Source organism: Mesocricetus auratus, unplaced genomic scaffold (genome assembly GCF_017639785.1).
Source record: "Mesocricetus auratus isolate SY011 unplaced genomic scaffold, BCM_Maur_2.0 Super-Scaffold_100013, whole genome shotgun sequence".
In the NCBI taxonomy this organism is placed as follows: Eukaryota; Metazoa; Chordata; class Mammalia; order Rodentia; family Cricetidae; genus Mesocricetus; species Mesocricetus auratus.
The window spans coordinates 78,897,149-78,915,565 of record NW_024429196.1 but is presented as its reverse complement, the minus strand read 5'-3'; the positions used below and the strand labels follow the sequence as shown (position 1 = coordinate 78,915,565).

Here is an 18,417-nt window from a genome sequence, read left to right as displayed (position 1 = left end):
TCCAGTCTCTGTGGTTCCTCTTTGAGATAGTTTAATTGGGGTGGATGTAATTTGTTAAGTCGAAGAAAAGACTTCATAAAGCTTACTTTTCTAAAATTGCCTAAATCTAGTTAAATTACCTAGCACTTTGTTAAAAAGTATATCCAATAAAAACAACATGTACACCAGTTTTGGTGGAAATAAAACCAATGAAAAGGGACTCTGAAGACTCTGCTACAAATCCATTGGCAACTAATACTTCAGCAATATACAGTCACATCTGGTCAACATCTGGTTGATGTCAAAAACCCACTACGTCCTGTCTTAGGTTATGGTTAGCGGCTGAAGTTGCTGCTTTCCGAAGGCTAAAGTTGAACTTAAGCAAGACTGCAGACACACACACACACACACACACACACACACACACACACACACACACACACACACGGCTACACTCACGCAGAGCACAGAACAATGCCAACCCTGGAGGTTAAGGAACATACTAGAATGCTGTGTGGTGTTTACACGGAGGTGGTGACAGGGGCAGGAAGAGAAGGATAAAATCTTCTTCATTCCCATTTCTTGGATAATGTATCCATGGAAGATAAGTGATTTTTTTTTTAGAAAAAAAAATTGTTTGTAAAACTCATTAAGGATAATGTCTGGGGGAAGAAAGGTTGGTTTTAGATTATGTAAGATAAGATTCGTCTGAGAACACTAGGCCTGGAGGGATATTTGTGTGGAGGGCTCAGTGAGGCATTATAAGGAAGGACTAGCCAAAGAGGCTTGGTGGTCTAGAACACAGGCCGGAGGCCAGAAGCTGAGGGGGAGCTGGGGCTCCGTGGCTCTCTTACGGTCTCTTCCGAGTCGAGGTGACACGACATGGCTGAACCACAAAGCAGAAGAGGCCTCCAGAGATAACTAAACTGTTTTCTGGAATCTGCACCGAGTCTAGTTGGAGGAGGTGACGTTCTGCAGACATCCCCTTAGATCCTGAGGGAAGATGTTCAGTGGGGTCACAAGCCCTGAGGCCACCCACCCCTTTCTTCCACCCAATCCCTGCCCCTTTAAATAAAGGAATGTTTCTTGTTAAAAAACTGTTTTGAGGGCTGATCACTTGGGATTGGATAATCAACTGGTGCACTCTCCCCTGGGGAAGACTGTTTCTCCCACTCCCAGCGTTCTTTGGTTGCCTGTAGGTCTTTGTGTAGGGTCTAGGCCTTGTGGCATTCCACCATCCACATTAATGTGTCTATTATTGCCTTTATTCATTCATTCTTATTGGACATATTGGACCAATGGTCTCTGATTGATGTTTCAGCCTTACTTTTCCTACCCTGAAAAGGAAAGCACACTTAATATTAATTTTAGTCAACCTTAGCTATCCAGCCCGGGACTGATAGAATTACACCACACAGCCTACTCCTGGTGGAGACAGTGGTGTCAAAATAACATATTTCTAGGGAGGACAATGGGAAAGCCGAAGATTCTCTTACCACTGTATCTTGATATTTCTTCATATTTGACTGCCATGAATATAGACATCTCAAGTATCCTTGGTTATGTCAACCTCCACAAAGAATACCTAATTTTCAATAGTATCTCATCTTACCTTGGTCATACCATAGTTACGAGAATCAATAACACCATGGCTTTGAACAACATTTAAAGTTCAAGGACTTTACTAATCTTTAAGCATCCTTTTGTACTTGTTGTATAACAAATTCAGCTAACATCTTTGGTGGGGCCTACAAACTTATAGTAACGTCAACTCTAATACTTAGTTCCAATTCCAATCTTAAACATAACCTTGAAATAAATATAAATGAGTGGACAGAAAGGACAATTTTTTTCCTTATATACAGAAAGATCCCAATGAATTTTCGGCAAACTATCAGTCTCCAAATCTAACTTTGTAATTGTCCTCCTTAGCCTCTGAGACAGTGCAGTAGAGCAGCACTTGATAGTAGGCAGGATACAGAGATGTAACTAAACAAAGGAAGCCCCCTCATCGATACCAGGGAGCCCCTGGAATCAGGGGCAGCAGATGTCCCAGCCACCAAGGCCTCTTATTCATGCATGAGAGAAGGCCACGTAATTCAAATGGAGAAAAGCCTGTGTGTTCATTATGCTTTGAATTCTCTGCTGATCTTAAGGTCTTGATCCATATTTTACATCTGGTCAGTGGCCCAGAAGACAGGGAGAGGGGCCCAAGCTTGCCAGGAGGGGCTGATGGGCTAGCATAATTATTAAAAGTCAGAGTCCTCCTTCTCATACTCACGCTGCTTGATGTAACAGTAGTTACATCCTAGAAATTAGGATGAGAAAAGAATACAGAACTACCCCCAAATCAATACCACCTGTATGAAACACAGAGCCTTCCTGACTGCCTAGAGCGCATGCCTTAATTGCTTTTAATAAGCAAGATTTAAGTTACATCAATTGCCCGTCAACTATAAATTATGTATATGCATTCTAGTGACACTTCTGCTTTTTGTCTCCGTCCTTCTCCAGATAAGCGTGCTTGATTACAACTTCATGTTGACAAATGATTGTGGAAAATGGATTCCAAGAAAAGTCCATATCTACCCACAGTTCCCAGCCCAGCGGGAGACAAACCTTGAGAATTCCCTAAGTAACCAATGGAAGAATCTGGCCTGTGGGCCAAAAAAGTGCAAGAATCCTCAAATATTCTGCTGCCCCCAGCCCCAGCCAGCCTTGCCAGAGGCCCTAACAAACAGAACCGTCGAAGCAGATACGCAGCAAATGGGTCAGTAAGTATAAACAGCTGTACTTACATGTGTCTGGCTTGAGCTGACTGTTGGTGATGCCAAAGTACTGGGGGTTTTCAATAACAGGAATCTTGGTCATTCCAATGATGACAGCGTCGGGACCGCCCTCCGAGGAGGATGGAGTATTGCTCCCATTGGAGATGTGGTGGAGGGGGCTGGCTGAGTCATCGTCATTGCTGATGACAGAAGCTGGGCCTGCAGTTGGAAGAAGAAGAGGCACTCTGTAGTTCAATGGCTTCAGTTGAACTTTGAGTCACATGCACTCCAAATGGGTAATTTCAGCAGGGTTTGGTGTGATCACAGAATGCTTCCATCATCGCTACAACCTCATTTTAAGACGCACCCCTTGCCCCCATTTAGTGTTGCTTTCCCATTTCCCCCACCCCCGGCCCCAGAAATCCACAAATTTACTTTTCCACTCTGAGTTAACAAACCTTGGCATTCCATGTTGGTGCTGCCAGTGTAATTCATGACTTGCACTTGGCATCGTGTTTTGAAGTTAACTCTCACTGCCATGTGCATGGATGCTTCCCTTTTCATTGTTGAGTGATTCTGAATTGTGCAGGCAAGGCACACGCTGTTTGTCTGTCCCCCTGCCCACTGAAGGATGGTGCAGCCGTGAGGACTCGTGGACACATGTGTGTGTGTGTGTGTGTGTGTGTGTGTGTGTGGAGACACACGCCTCCTTTGCTCTTGTGTGAGATTGGTAAATCCTAAGGAAGGCCCGTGCTTGACATTTTGAGCGTCTAAACTCATTTACAAAGCATTCGCACAATGCTGTGTCTGTGGATTGCCACCAACGCATGAGGGCTCCCATCTCGTTTCCATTTTCTGTAGCTGCAACTCCCAGGACCTGGGTCTATGCACACCTGAAGAGCTCCCTGTCACTGAACTCCTGGCACAAATCCAGGACACCTGTCTCTCTGGGGACTGTCAGTGATGCTGAGGGTTTGGAGACCTGAGTTTCTCATCTTCGCCCTTTTACTCACTTCTTCGCGCATCTGGATCTGCTTACAGTTGGGAGTTGCGTTGGGGAATGCCCGGTTATTATTCTATGGGACTGGAGTGAGATCAGGGATATGAAAGCTTCAATGTGCTACATATACACTGATGGAGAGAGCCTGTGGTGCTATTGGGATCCCTTCATATTAGAGCATTAGCTTAGTTATGGTCCATACAAGAATTAGTTCTTAACCCAAAACCTCAAAATGCACATGCCTCTATAGTCACTCCACTACATTTTGTCCAGTCGGTATATCTACTGGCTGACGGACTCCAATCACCCAAGGTTGGCAACCAAAGTCGATTCAGAAAGATAACAATGTGTGAGAAGACTCCAGAATACTGAACATCACACGGAGAGCAGCTTCACGCGTGGGAACCCAAGTCTTTTAGACGTGGCATGAGCATGCTGTCCCTAGGGACGGTGGAAGGGAAAACTCGAGGACATAGCAATGTCAGCCAGAGCAAAGGAGCAGAATCAAACCCCTGGGGCAAGGCAGAGGCTTGCTAGAGAGGGCCGTCTGTGCTGGGCTGCCACCCGAGGGAGTGTGTTTTCAACACCCCCTTCCCCACCTCTTCCCCCCAGCATGCTTCAAGACCTCTGTGCATTCTCCACTTTTCTCCTCATCCTTAATTACTTCCGTGTAAAGCAATTACAGAAACAAAGGTTGTTTTGTCGGGTTCTGATACAGCTTGAATCCCTATTCGATATACTGATAATCCACCCGCCAAACTCCAAGATCCATCTTCCCCTCCGTGGGGGATTATTGTAGTTTGTAGTGATAACAGTTGGACATTCCCCAGCTAGTTCTGTCTTAAACAAAGTATGCAGGGGGAAGCCCACTGCTATTACCGGTAATTCTGAGAGCAGCCTCTCCATGGGAGTGCACTCAAGTTGTGCCTAATAATATACTCTGGCTTGATTCTGCAGACATGTCCTCGCGCTGCCAACTTAGAAGCCACACAACACGCAAAGCCAAGGCAAGGCCGCCACCGGTTGTGCTCATCTGTGCTCGCAAGCGGCAGAAAAACCCTGCCAAGAAGAGCGGCAAGGACAAGCCCTTACTAATGTCCCCAGCCATCTCTGTTTTGTGGTTTGCTTTCTGACAAGCCCAGATCACTCAGCTTCCAGCCAGTGATGGAAATGGAGATGCGCTATGCTTGCATTTCTGTACGTTGTCAGTAAAGCTTTCCTGCCACTGGCTCTCTTGCTAGGCCACCAGAGCGGCTGCAAGGCTACCAGCTACCAAAGCTTGCTATCTTCAGAACCCTCAAGGGAGGTGCAGTCCAGGCCACATATTTCTCAAAAGATTCCAGGGTCTGCATTGACCCCCATGGATGGGGAAGTTGCCATCTTCAAATATCCCGAGTGTTGTCATAAAACCTCTCCTTGCACCTCAGCAGCAGTTAGGAACACATTGGCTTCATTTGGTTTTGTCACTGGTTGTCCCCTGGTCCCGGTGAGGCTGTGAGAACCACAACACTGTTGTTTTGAGTGGAAGACAATGGAGATTTCTCCAGGATCCGGCTCTAGATCACTTTCCAGCTGCGGCCCGGAGCCCTTGCACGCGGCAACCTCCCGTTTAGGTCCGACCAGAGAACTCTCTCTCCTCCCCATGCGCGCCAAAGCACACCCCTTGCTCCGCAGCCCACTAGCTAAGAATCAGTCCCTCGTATAACTTAGGGCAGAGGGGTGAGGGCTGAGGACACGGTGGCCATGCGTACGGAGGGGCCAGAATTCCGTCCTGGCACTGGTAGAAAAGCAAGGCAGTTTCCCAACAGCCCTTGCACTTTGCGGAAAGTCGCCGTTGACAGATGGAGCATCACAAACCTCTGCAATTTATCAGAGGGAAATTAATTCAGCTGCTGCTCCCTTCATTAGCGGTGTTCCAAAGCCTGGGAGATTGATACAGCTGGCAAGGTTGTGGGAATTAAGACCATCTCTCTATGAACATCTTAATATAATGGAACACAGAGCACGGAGAAGTGGGGGGTGAGAAGCTCCCGGTGGGGACAATGAATGTCTATATAATTTGACAGCAGCCTGTCTGCGCTTTTTATGATTCGTGTCTTTGTGTGCCTGTGCATGGGGTTGAGCAGACACTGGGAAGAAGGAGACAGGAGAGGCGCGTCGTGGTGTGAAACTCATAAGAGAACTTGAAACCTGTATTATAACATTAATGCAAGAAGCTCGTATGAGAACTTGAAAACTGTATTGTAACATTAATACGAAGTTTAAGTTGCTAGGAATGCACACTGCAACTGGATTTGGGGTGGTCCCGACAACGAGACTGATAAACAGGAGGTCTGCACGGAAACATGTTAGCTCATTTTTGTTTCAGTGTAAAGTAAAGTACAGAGAGGCTTTCTCTCATCAAAGCTACACCATAACATGCCCTATAAATTAGTTTTTCAGATGTTTCTAAGTCTGACTGAACTTCCAATGATTAAAATGGTCATGTGGGAAATCACCTTTCTTCTCAATACCAGCAATGCCTTCCGCGGAGGGAGGGGCCGATGCTGTGGCCCCCCTGGGACCTGCTGCCCACCAGTGCGTCTTCCACACACAGAACAACACAACCAAGTCACCTTCCGTGTGTGTGGTCTTCACACACTAGGTCACCGTCTGCCTTTCCTGTCACCCTATGGCCAGATACCACAGAACTCAGGAGATCTTGGAAGGCTGGATCCTGCTGACTTACTGCAGTCAGACAGCCCTGGATCTGCCTCCTCCTCTGGCCCCCTGGCTCCTCCTCATGAAAACAATAAGAAGAGCTTGTTCCCTCATCTGTCTGTCTCCTCTACACCCTGACTGGTCAGAGGGTCTCTGCGCAGCCACACACCACCACGGCAGGACATGTTCCCTCTCGCAAGCTCTAAGTCATAAACTGACTTCACAGTGGATGTTTGACCTCACCGCTCTTGATGAATACGGCAAATGCCTCAGGTGGGCCATCGTTGGGACAATCTGTGAAGAACAGTCTATGCTGCCACTGAGGAGGATACAGCACTTTTGAACGTCTCTAAGGGCCAGCCCCCCTCTGTGGTTGGAGGTGTCTAGAAAGTATTGAGGTGGGCGCAGTGATTGGCTTTTTAGGGGAGGAAGACACCATCCTCCAGCGCTGTAGAGTGAGCGAGAACGGTTCCCCTTCCTCTGCGCACGTACCCCCAAAACACGAAGACCCATATGGACTACCCTGGAGTAGAAAACCCCCTGATGTCTCAGGAGAATGATGGGTTGTTCCTGAAATGTGCCCTTTGGGAGCTTCTTAGAGCCCCGTGATAACTGGGGCTTGGTCCCCTTCTGCTTTCTCTCTGTTTGGTAAGACAGCTTTTGCATTAGAATCTTTGAGACTAGCGAAGGTGTGAAGGTTGGTGATTTTTTTTTCCCCTTCCCAAGATTTTCAGCCTAAGCTTGGTCCTCTGGTCATTTGTGAATCATTGGACAGACACTGCTGGAGAATGTTTGACTGGATGAGGTCCCGTGCCAGGGTTAAAAAGATAAAGGAAACAGGCTTCAGCCAGGCAGTGGTAGCGCAGGCCTTTAATCCCAGCACCCGGGAGGCAGAGGTAGGTGGATCTCTGTGAGTTCAAGGCCAGCCTGGTTTGCAAAGTGAGTTTCAGAACAGCCAGGACAGAGAAACCCTGTCTTTAAAAAATAAAAAAATAAAACAAACGAAAACAAAAACAACCCACCAAACAAACAAAGGAAACAGGCTTCCATGTGTGGCTGGGCTGAGCAAATGCAGGACAGACAGCTCAGAAATGAGTGGTTTCCTCACACATCTCTGTATCCATTACTCAGCCGACCTTGCTACAAAGAGGAGCAGCAACCGAAAGGGTCTGCCCGTGATGATAAGATCCTGGAAATCCGCAGGAATGACAGAAAGCTGTGTTTTCATGCCTTCCATGTAACTTCCTGTCTTTGCACCCACAGAAAATACCAGGCAGAGTGGAGGTCCTGGGAGATCCCACCTGACTGGGTCCTGATGGTGAGCCATGGCGTCTGCATTCGCTCCACGAGCCACGCGCTCTGCGTTTCTGTTGTCTGCTCTCGGTCTGAATGCAAGGAACAGAGTGTAATCAAGCCCAGATCACAGTGTCTGGAAGCGGAACTCTGGTTTTTGAGGGAAAAAAATCACCATAAATGAACAGCTAATTTGCTAGTTTGGAATTCTATTGCACCGTAGCCAACAGAACAAAGTTAAGAGCCAGACTTGCCCAGGCTTGTGGGTTCAGCTAACTGTGCACTGCATTGTGGCTCCTGATGTAGTTTTAGCCTGGTCTCCAACCTTCAGAAGCCATCACTGCCTGGAGTGGAGACAGCGGCCACCATACCCACTGGGTTAAAAAAAAAAACAAAAAACAAGTCAGCTTCAAGCGTGCAAACCTACTTACTACACAGAGTTTGCAAAAGTAATGCCTTTTCTAGAAAAAGAAAATAAGCTAGGTCTTTTGCTTCAACAAGTCTAAAGCTGGGGAGACAGAAAATAAGTCAAAGACAAATGAATAGAGAGAGAACCTGAGACCAGTGAATGGGGAACCTGAGTAGGTTGTGCGGAGCCAAGCTGCAGGAGCCCGGCAAACCCAGAGGAGTGGTACCCACACCTTGTCTTGCCCTCCCCAATTCCAAACCATGAGACATCTGAAGACCTCAACAGAGCATAAAATAAACTTAGAAAGAGAAGCGGAAGCTGGAGAGCATCAACTGGCCGTGGTCATACAGCTCAGTGACGCCCCCTCTCGGACGCCGGGAAGCTGGGGTTTCAGATTCCTGTGCAAACGCTCGTATTTCATCCTGAGAACGTGGATGTTCAAACCGGAGAGTGGCAGCAACCTGTCTTCCAAGGAAATGGCCCGAGCCCGGGGTTAACAGCTCTGGGCTATTGCTCTTTCTCACTTTCTTCCTTCCCCCCTAAGGGGAGAAATCATTCCTTCATGTTGAATCATCTAGCAGGACAGTCTGGTGGCTGAGGATGCACAGGGAGATTGACAACCGCGCCGCAGCTTTGCAGCGATGCTGGAAAATGATGAGAGAAACCAGACCTCATCCGAAGCTGGGAGAGGCAGTGCAAGGTTCCCGGGTAGGGGGAGCTGACTCTGGGGTGGGGATATTGGAATGCTACATGCATATCTACTGTGGTGGTATCTTACAGTACCAGACTCCTCTGGACATGTGTGCAAGAGCCCTACATACGTATCTGCTGTGTGATGGGCTTTACAGTACTAGACTCTTCTGGACATGTGTGCAAGAGCCCTATTGTTTGGAGGGTCTCCTGTATTTCTTGGACTCCACTGTTGACGTAGGAAAACTCTGGGGTCAAGGGTATTTTCTGTTCCACAGAGAAATCTATGGCCGTGGGTCCAGGAAAGGCGCAGGGGCAACCTAAGTCGTGTGCTTCTTTGCTCTGGGGCTCTGCAGTGGTCTTCATACTCAAGATTAAAACTAGGTTCAAGAGCTAAGTGAAGTGAGACAATGAAATCTCCCTGGGCTCTCAAGGGTGCTTCACAAGACTGCTGCCCCAATTATTTCAGGCTTAATCTTAGGCTTCACCTTCCCAGAACCCGGCATTCCAGGTAGCAGCCTAAGCTGATATTTATTTCACTAGTTAGTTATCCAGCCAACTAGTTAGTTAGTGAGGGTAAGGAAAACAAACCCTAGGGCCTTAAGCAAGTGGTGAGCTTAGGCCTCAGCCCAAAGCTGACGTTCACAAATGGATGACCTTCATCTAAACACTTCCTTTCAGGTTTTAGAAACCAGAAAGAGATCTTGGCCTCAATGCAAAGCCAGATAAAGATTCTTTGCACAGCTAGGCAGTGGTGGCACCATCTTTCTTCCCAGCATTCAGGAGACAGAGGCATGAGGATTTCAGTGAGTTTGAAGCCAGCCTGGTCTACAAAGTGAGTTCCAGAACAGCCAGGACTGTTACACAGAGAAACCCTGTCTTGAAAAACAGACAACAAACAGACAGACAAACAAAAAGAAGGTCCTTTGCATAGGTCACACTGAGTCTGGCCCAACGGTGTCACGCTCACGGAGTTGTCATGACCTACCCTGTTCAGAAGGTTCACCTTCCTACTGGTCATGTTTGGAGTATTCTGTGTACTTGTTTCTTTGGCGGTGCTGAGGATCAAACCCAGGGGTTCATGGATGCTAGGCAAGTGCTCTGCCACCAAACTACTCCTCTGTCCCTCAACATTTGCTTGACTTATCTTTTTTTTTTAAAAATGATACCATAAATCACACTTTTCAAGACTGTTTTCCTTTTGAGTAATTGTTTTTTTTGTTTGTTTGCTTGTTTGTTTTTACAGAGAACCCACTAAAGGTCAACATTCATCTCTCACTGACCATACATTTAAGGGTTGTTTCTATCTGTTAACCAACAAGAAACATAGTGGCACTTACACATCTGAGGTGCTCACCCCTCTTTCCAAACCTCACTGTGGTAGAGTAAATCCTGTTAATAAATAGAATTGCTACTGAGGATAAGCTTGCTCAGAATGGCCTTAAACTAAATCAGGTCTCACTTTTACCAACAACACATGAGGAGTCTGTAGTTGAGCTATCTAGCATCATGTGTAAGTTAGGGTGAGCTACTTCCTGCTTCCTCTCTGCTGTTCATGCAGCTGAGGGATGAGCCACTTCCTACTTCCTGGGGTGAGCTACTTCCTGCTTCCTCTGTGTTGTTCATGCAGCTGAGGGGAAGCCACTTCCTACTTCCTCTCTTCCCTTCATGCAGCTGAGGGATGAGCCACTTCCTACTTCCTAGGGTGAGCCACTTCCTGCTTCCTCTCTGCTGTTCATGCAGCTGAGGGATGAGCCACTTCCTACTTCCTGTGGTGAGCTACTTCCTGCTTCCTCTGTGTTGTTCATGCAGCTGAGGGGGAGGCACTTCCTGCTTCCTCTCTGCTGTTCATGCAGCTGAGGGATGAGCCACTTCCTACTTCCTGGTATGAGCCACTTCCTGCTTCCTCTCTGCTGTTCATGCAGCTGAGGGGGAGGCACTTCCTACTTCCTCGGTGCCCTTCATATGGCTCCACCTTACTGAGCAGAGACTTGGCAGGCTGCCTCCTCCTCTCTGCACCCCTGAAATCATTACCACGTTGCTTCTTGCATAATGCTGTGCTGCATAGATGCACCAGAGAAGGCTGTAGACAAGTGTGGGCATGCCTCTTGTGCAGCCCCTAAGATACCCATTTGCTATACCTTTCCTGGATCACAAATCACCCCGAAGTTGTTGGCAGGGACTCAGATCAGAGAGGCTGACACACTCAGTCACCCCACACTGTGGATCTGACAGTGGATCTGTTCTAAGAACCCAGTTTTCTTCCATCTTTTAAAATTGCCTTTCCCATATCCAGAGTTACCAAAATTCACCGAATTTGAGTACATTATGATTGAGTATTCTATGGAGTCAGATACTATCAGTATTTATCCAACGGGCAGAGCAGAGACTTCAGCGTTTGCCTGAAGGGGGCTTTGGTAGGAAGAGAGACACCCTAGAAGTACTTCCGTGTGTGTTGGGGGATGGGGGCGCTGAGAAGAGAAGTCACTCCATCCTAGAGGGAAGATGAGGTCTCAGGAGACATGTTTCTGAGTACTACAGCACGCACTGGAATCAGTCAAGCACAGAGTGGGGGGGGGGGCACAACAGAAAGTTGGGGGTGTCCCCAACTCTCAGCATTAAGCTAAACAGCTTCTGGACTGACAGTCTTCCGAGAACGATTTGCGTTTGGTAGATGCTACACTTCAGATTCTGAACGCTGAATTTTGTCTACAGTTTCCTTCCTGACCCAGCGGCAGGAGAAGTACGCAGCTCCCACCAGCCAGGGGACCGCGAGCCTGCCGTCAGTGCTCCATGGAGCACTGGAGATGCCAGCACATTTGGACACTAGACTGGAGACAAGGCAAACGTGTCGGTATCCTCAGGCCAGGAAGAGATCAGGTCAGTTAACCTCGGGCAGACTGCTTTGGCTGCAGGATGGAGTCAGACCGGAGAGAAAGAAAAAGAGCAAGAAGCTGGCCGAGAGTTTTAGAGAGAAAAGAAAACTATAGCCTGGCCTGGGTGTGGGGAAGCGGGACAGGGAAGAGGAGATGGGCAGGGTTGGGGAACTGAACGAGTCAAGGGGAATCTGACGAGGGAGTAGAAGAGCACAGCTGAAGACATATGATGGCACTGTCCGTAGAGCCCTGGAGGACCTTGTCACGGAAACAACCTCACAGCTCTAAACGGAAGCTTTCAAGACACAGGTCCTAGGCGAGTCATGGAGGGCAGAAACCCCTTATGTGTTTGGGCGGAAATGAGAGGAGACTTCTTTAATTTGGATTTTAACATCCCAAAGCCCTATGTGTCCACAGGGTTCCCTGGAGTGCAGCAACTGGGAAGGAGGTGGGCCCATTAAGAGGTAGAGCCTAATGCTAGAACTTTAGGTCATCCGTGAGTGTGTCCTTTAGAGGGTTGGGGGGGAGGTCCCAGGCTCTTTACTCCCGGCCGAGGGGTGAGCGGTTGTGCTCAACCACTCACTCCCACAGGGCACTGAAGACGGATGGGCTCCGCTACAGTGGTGAGTCACAGTCAACCTGTTCTGAACTGGTGGCTCAGGAGCTTTGTCATGGAGACGGAAAGCTGACTAACACCGGAAACATCAGGTTGGTAGGTCTGGGGCTCAGAGCGGTCAAAGCTCCAGGCCCTAGGGGAACTAGAGAAGAGATGTGGGGTCTGGATGGAACTCAGTCCCTGTTCACTTTCATTCACAAACACAGATAAGGATACCTAACCGAGGCTAAACTGGGGCTAGCTGGTTCGCGGCTTGCTGATGTCTAGGCTCCCTTTAGTGGGGGCACAGTCACAATGAAGACAAGCCCTTCGGAGAGATTAAATGCTGCCATTCTCTGGCCACTCATCCGTTCTTTCTTGATGGGTTGAAGCAGCAGTCTTTAAACAGAAACAATGTTCTCCTTTTCTTTGTTTCAGTCCACCCACAGGATTGGGGTCTGCCCAGCCTCCTTTTATTTTCTGTTTAATAAGAGACGTTTAACAAAATGAAGGGCTCCCTCAAAAGTAATGTAGGTGCAGTCGGCATAAGGAACCTGCCCCATTTGGATTCTATTAGGAAATTAACCAGTTAAACCCTAATGAGTTTGGAAAAAGCTGACCACAAAGGGTAAAATAACACATCAGCACCCCCAGCAACTCCAAGACAGAACTGAAACCAAATAAAATAAATAGATTAGTTTTTCAAACATCTCTCCAAGGAAACAGGATTTAGTAAGTTGAATAGGGAGTATTCATAACCCAAGTGAAAGTTGGGAAAAGGAGCCAGTAATGGGCAAATGGGAGAAACTTGACCATCCCTGTAGATCCCGGCCACACAATCCCTCAGCAGTTACGTTCCAGCAGTTTTGACCCCAGGACACCCCCAGTTTCCTGATTGCCTTTCATGTTTCAGAAAAATCGCATTGGTACATTCATATGTGAAGAGAAAAATCACCAGTTATCCAGAACTTAAAACTCTGCACAAATTAAAAACTTGCTGTGTTATCAAATGTTGTTATCTCCCCATCCTACATCCCCAAGAATAACACATCCACCACTTTGCGGGGGGGGGGGGTGCAGACGAACATACTACTAGGTAGAGGAAATGCCCATCACTTCCACTTCCTGCGGCTGTGCCTACTCACAGGGGCCACACGAAAGAGGCAGCTCCAGGGGGCACTGCCACAGGGAGGGTGCTGAGAACGGCGAAGGCATCTCACAGAACGTGAGCCCACTGACTACTTCCAAACACTGCTGGCCACTGCTGGCGTGGAGGAGAGACAAGGCAAAGGGTCACATTGCTGACAGTTTCCCTTCTGGCTGACTTGCAATCGACCAGCTAAACGGCTGGCTTCAAATTCATTCCAGTCCCCCCAGTCTCAGAAGAGTCTAGTTCAGGGCCAAGTTTCCACTGCAGGCCCACCTTATCTCATACTTCTGGACTCAAGCCTTATAAACGAGAGGCCCGTCCTAGAGTAGGAGGAGGGCTGGCGTTGGGTTGAACTGAGTCTGAACAGCTCAGCAGCACAAAGAGCACTTCCTCCTCGCCAGCCTCCGCGTGAGCCATCCCTTCCTCTAAATTTACAGTTTCATTTATCCCCACTGTCTGAAGGGCAATGTCCTTCTGTATCTATGTTTCTCTTATTGGTCAATGAATAAAACACTGTTCAGCCAACGAGGCAGGAAGACAGGCGGGTCTAGGAGACAAGGAGAATTCTGGGAAAGGCAGGCACACAGGGTCACCATGCTGCAGAAGGAGCATCAACATGCCTGGGCATTGCCAAATAAGCCACAGCCTGGTGGGGAAACGCAGATTGATAGAAATGGGTTAATAATTAAGACAGAGCTAGCCGAGGAGAAGCCCTTTCCACCAGCCAACATCTTTATAATTAATATAGCATCTATGTGCTTATTTAGGGCTAAAAGCTGCAAGACAAGGCAGGGCAAGAGACCTTCCACAACAACTGTCTCAAAGAAACATCTCGTCGAACAGAGTTCCTAGGGTCCAAGACGTGGCTCAGCGGTTAAGAGCACCGGCTGCTCTTCCAGAGGACCCGGCTTTAATTCCCAGTACCCACATGGCATCTCACCAACATCTCTAACTCTGGCGTCAGGATCCGATGTCCTCTTCTGCTCCTCACAGGCACTACACGCATGCAGCGCACAAACATACGTGTGGGCAAAACATAAAAATGATTTTTTAAAAGTTTCTCTGTGACAAAGTATTATGGCTTAAATCCTTGAACTTGACGTTTTTCTTTTATTCCTGCCCCTTAGACTTCGTTTCCTAGCTGCCCTCGTGTTGGGGGAAGTCCTGTGTATATGTCAATAAATTACTGCTGGCCAATAGGAATCTAGATGGGAGGGACTAGTGTTGGGGGAAGTCCTGTGCATTTGTCAATAAAGTACTGTTGCGCCTATAGGGAACCAAGATAGGAGGGACTAGGAGTCCAGGAGGATTCTGGGAAGAAGAAACACAAGAGGGTTCGAGATGTAACCGCCATTGGGGTAGGAAGCCTGGAACTATTCTCCGGTAAGAGACATACTTAGATTAACAATTATGGGGTAATTACTTAAGTCAGAGCTAACCAGTTAGAAACAAACAAGGTCAACAGCTTCATAATTCATATAGCCTCCTGTATGTTTCTTTGGGACTGATGCCGATCTGGAACCAGGTGGGCGGGAAGGCATTCTCTCAAGAAAAAGCTTCTCTTAACACCCTCGCCATTAGTTGTAGTTAATGCAATCAAATTCTAGCTCGTGGGAGGCCTGGCCACCCCAGGTCCCCACAATTGCTGCCTGTGCTGTTTGCCCTTCAGGTAGGTCAGAATGAAGATAGCACTCGGGCAAACTAGGTATTTATGGCTTGAAGATCACATTGAACTGTCCCAAGGAAGACCTCCGTGTGAGTGGTGGTTAGAACAGAAAACAGATCAGAGCTCTCCAGGGGGTGGTCACACTTAGCCCCCATGTACCCATGCAATAATCAAACCAGCCAGCATGTGTGACCCGTTTTCAGCTCTGGGACACATGTTCAACGGTGGGCGCTGACCCTAACTGACCCAGGTAGATAAAGAAACTCACATGTGCGAGCAGAGATCCTACGGACTCCATGTCTTCCCGGTAGTTCCCCAAGGACCAAAACCTCCAATTAAAATTTGGTGTCTGTCCATACCCACACTATTCTGGAGACGAACTGCATGGGTTTCTTCGTGTTCCAAGTGGCGTCTCACTCCAACACGCCAGGAGCCGCTAACTGCAGAGAGGTTCTAGTGAGGCAAAGGCATGATTGGGCTGGCCTTCTGTGTTTACATTTGACTTAAACCCATTCTCTGTCAACAGCTGCTCTTAGTGCTGGGAACAGTCCATTTCCTCTCTCTCTCTCTCTCTCTCTCTCTCTCTCTCTCTCTCTCTCTCTCTCTCTCTCTCTCTCTCTCTCTCTCTCCCTCCCTCTCTCTCTCTCTCTCTCTCTGTCTCTCTGTCTTTCTGTCTTTCTCTCTCTCTCTCTCTCTCATTCTTTCACTGGCTTTCTGATTCAGCTTCCCTATATGCCTCCAGCTTCCTGTAGTCTCTTTCCCATGATGATTCTGCAACAATCACTTTTGAGCATAAATTATTACCGCAGCCCTCCGACAGCTTCTCGTCACAGTTCTATAAGCCTCTGGTTGTCACTCTAGGGTCTGTGACTTGTCCACCTCTCCTCCCTTCCCCAGTTTCCTCCTGAAGGACCAGTGGGGAGTGCTCCGTGCTTTCTGCACCCTAGCTTGTTTCTCGTAGTCTCCAGTTGTGAGGTCAAACGTCATGCCCGCCCTCCCTTTAGTCCGAGCCTCTCTGAGGCCCCCTGTATCCGCTCTCTGTTGTCTTATTCCCATTTGGAGACTTGAATAATGACATAGTGTCTACCTCAGAGTCACCTGGTCTCAAAGTACGGAGGCTAGCTCATTTCCCCCTAGCCACCTGCTGTCGGCTGGCAACTTCTGGCAAAGAGAATGTCTCTGTGCGGAGTCATGGGTAGCTTGCAGCCACAGGTTAGTCCACCGTACGCCAAAACATGATATTTGAAGCACTCCAAACTCAGAAAGATTTGAGCACCGGCCTCTCAGAACAGAAGAGCTGCATGTAAGATGCCAAGCTCAGGCTAAAGAACATCTGGAATGCAGGTGCATTAGAAATAATGAGTTTAATTACCGTCAGGCTATGTATATGTGACACACAATTAAATCCTGTGTTTAGGATTAGAGTCCAGCTCCAGGATGTCTCATTATGCATGTGCAAATATGAAAATATTCTAAAATTGAAAAAAATTACAAAATCTTAAAATGTTAAGCAATTTGTAGATAAGATGCTCAACTTGTCCGGGGTGGTGGCAGCTGAGGGCTATGTCTGGGCCACTTAGAAGCTTTGCTGTAGGGAGCCTACTTGCGAGGTTTACCATTATCGCCAGAGCTGGTGCAGGCAGTCAGGGCTCTAGAACTGATGAAAGCAACATTTTAAAAAACATAACAGTATCAAGTATAAAAAGCACAAAGGAAATGCCAGTGATTAAATCACAGATGCAATGTAAAATCACTAGGCTTTGTGAATACACTAGCTACCTGATTCCCTGTATACCTATGAAGGGGCTCCACTAAACACAGCACAGCTTGTCATCTGAATCTGTGGGTTCTGCATGTGAGGATTCAACCAATCACCATCTGAAGATATACACACATACATACACAATACATACATATGTGCCTACAGACATACACACTAGATACATACATGCATACAGACATACACAATACATACATATATACACAGTATATACATGCATACACAATACATACATGCATACACACATATGCAATACATACATACAAATACAATACATACATACATGTACAATACATACATATACACATATACAATGCATGCATACATATACAATACATACATACACACATATACATATACAATACATATATATACACAATACATACATACATATATGCGCAATACACAGATTTACAATACAAATACAATATACACATACATACACAATACATACATACATATACATATACACAATACATACATGCACAATACATACATACACACATACATACACAATATATACATACACAATACATATATACACAATACATACATATATGCACAATACACACATATACAATACAAACAAATACAATACATATACATATATACATGCACAATACACACATATACAATACATACAATGGATACAAATACAACACATACATAATACATACATACACAATACATACATACATATCTGTTCCGAATATATGTTGGTCACTATTTCCTAAACACTGTAGCATGACAACATTTATACAGAATTTACATTATATTAGACACCACAAGTAATCTAGAGAGATGATTTAAAGTATACGGAGGGTCGCACTCAGGTTAGGTACAAATACTGTGCCCTTTTGCACAGGAGCTCTGAGAACCTTGTTATCCACACCATCCTGAGCTGGCCTCCTGAGGGTACTGGGGGTGGGTGTTCAGTATTTAAAGGTGAGAAGCACCCAGGAGCCAGCACTCCAGACAGCGATGTGGAGTACAGATACTAGACTAGATGCCAAGGTGTTTGGCTCTCTCCTGCATGGTGTAGAGTGAGCCTTTCCTACAGACATTAGCGACACACACTGAACCCTGATGAGAACACTGACACCTGGCCTAATACTGTTTCCCTGAGCCTGGCATCTGGGAAATGTGAGCTCCTGGGCAATTTAAAGAAAAGCATTCAGTCAACTGACCTAGATTCTTCTCTGCAAAAATAATCTTCAGATTCTTCCAGGCCTTTTTTCTCGTCTTAAAAGGAGAGCCTGCACTCTGCAGAAGAAATCTTATTAATACTTGCTTATTAATACTTGCTGCATGACAGGCGCTTAGGAGAGATTAGGTACTACCTTAATTAGGGGAACTCGGTCAGCATTTGCTGTCACATTTGAAAAACAACAACAAAAGCTGAAACAAAACAAAACAAACAAACAAAAAAAATACTAGGCGCCCATGGAATTGAAGTCCAGAAGCCTCAAGCGAGAAGAGATGAAATCAGTCTTCCTTGAAGCACAGCAAGG

General features: G+C 46.9%; 1 protein-coding gene and 1 long non-coding RNA gene across 7 annotated transcripts in view; one reads left to right on the top strand and one right to left on the bottom strand.

Moving 5' to 3' along the window:
- The window catches only part of Ntrk2 (neurotrophic receptor tyrosine kinase 2), a 337,851-nt gene that overhangs the window by 149,174 nt on the left and 170,260 nt on the right, over window positions 1–18,417 (bottom strand). For all 5 annotated transcript variants that reach the window (XM_005078411.4, XM_013119299.3, XM_013119298.3 and 2 more), the window contains exon 13: window positions 2,778–2,966. In XM_005078411.4, coding sequence (XP_005078468.1) covers window positions 2,778–2,966 — 189 coding nt within the window. The remainder of the gene's footprint in view (window positions 1–2,777; window positions 2,967–18,417) is intronic.
- On the top strand, window positions 10,710–14,519 carry LOC121143689. Of its 2 annotated transcripts, none has more exons than XR_005881010.1 (4): window positions 10,710–10,724; window positions 11,555–11,719; window positions 12,307–12,423; window positions 14,228–14,519. It is a non-coding gene; the product is annotated as an uncharacterized LOC121143689 (long non-coding RNA). The 2 variants fall into 2 exon arrangements; XR_005881009.1 differs by lacking the exon at window positions 10,710–10,724 and adding an exon at window positions 10,748–11,256.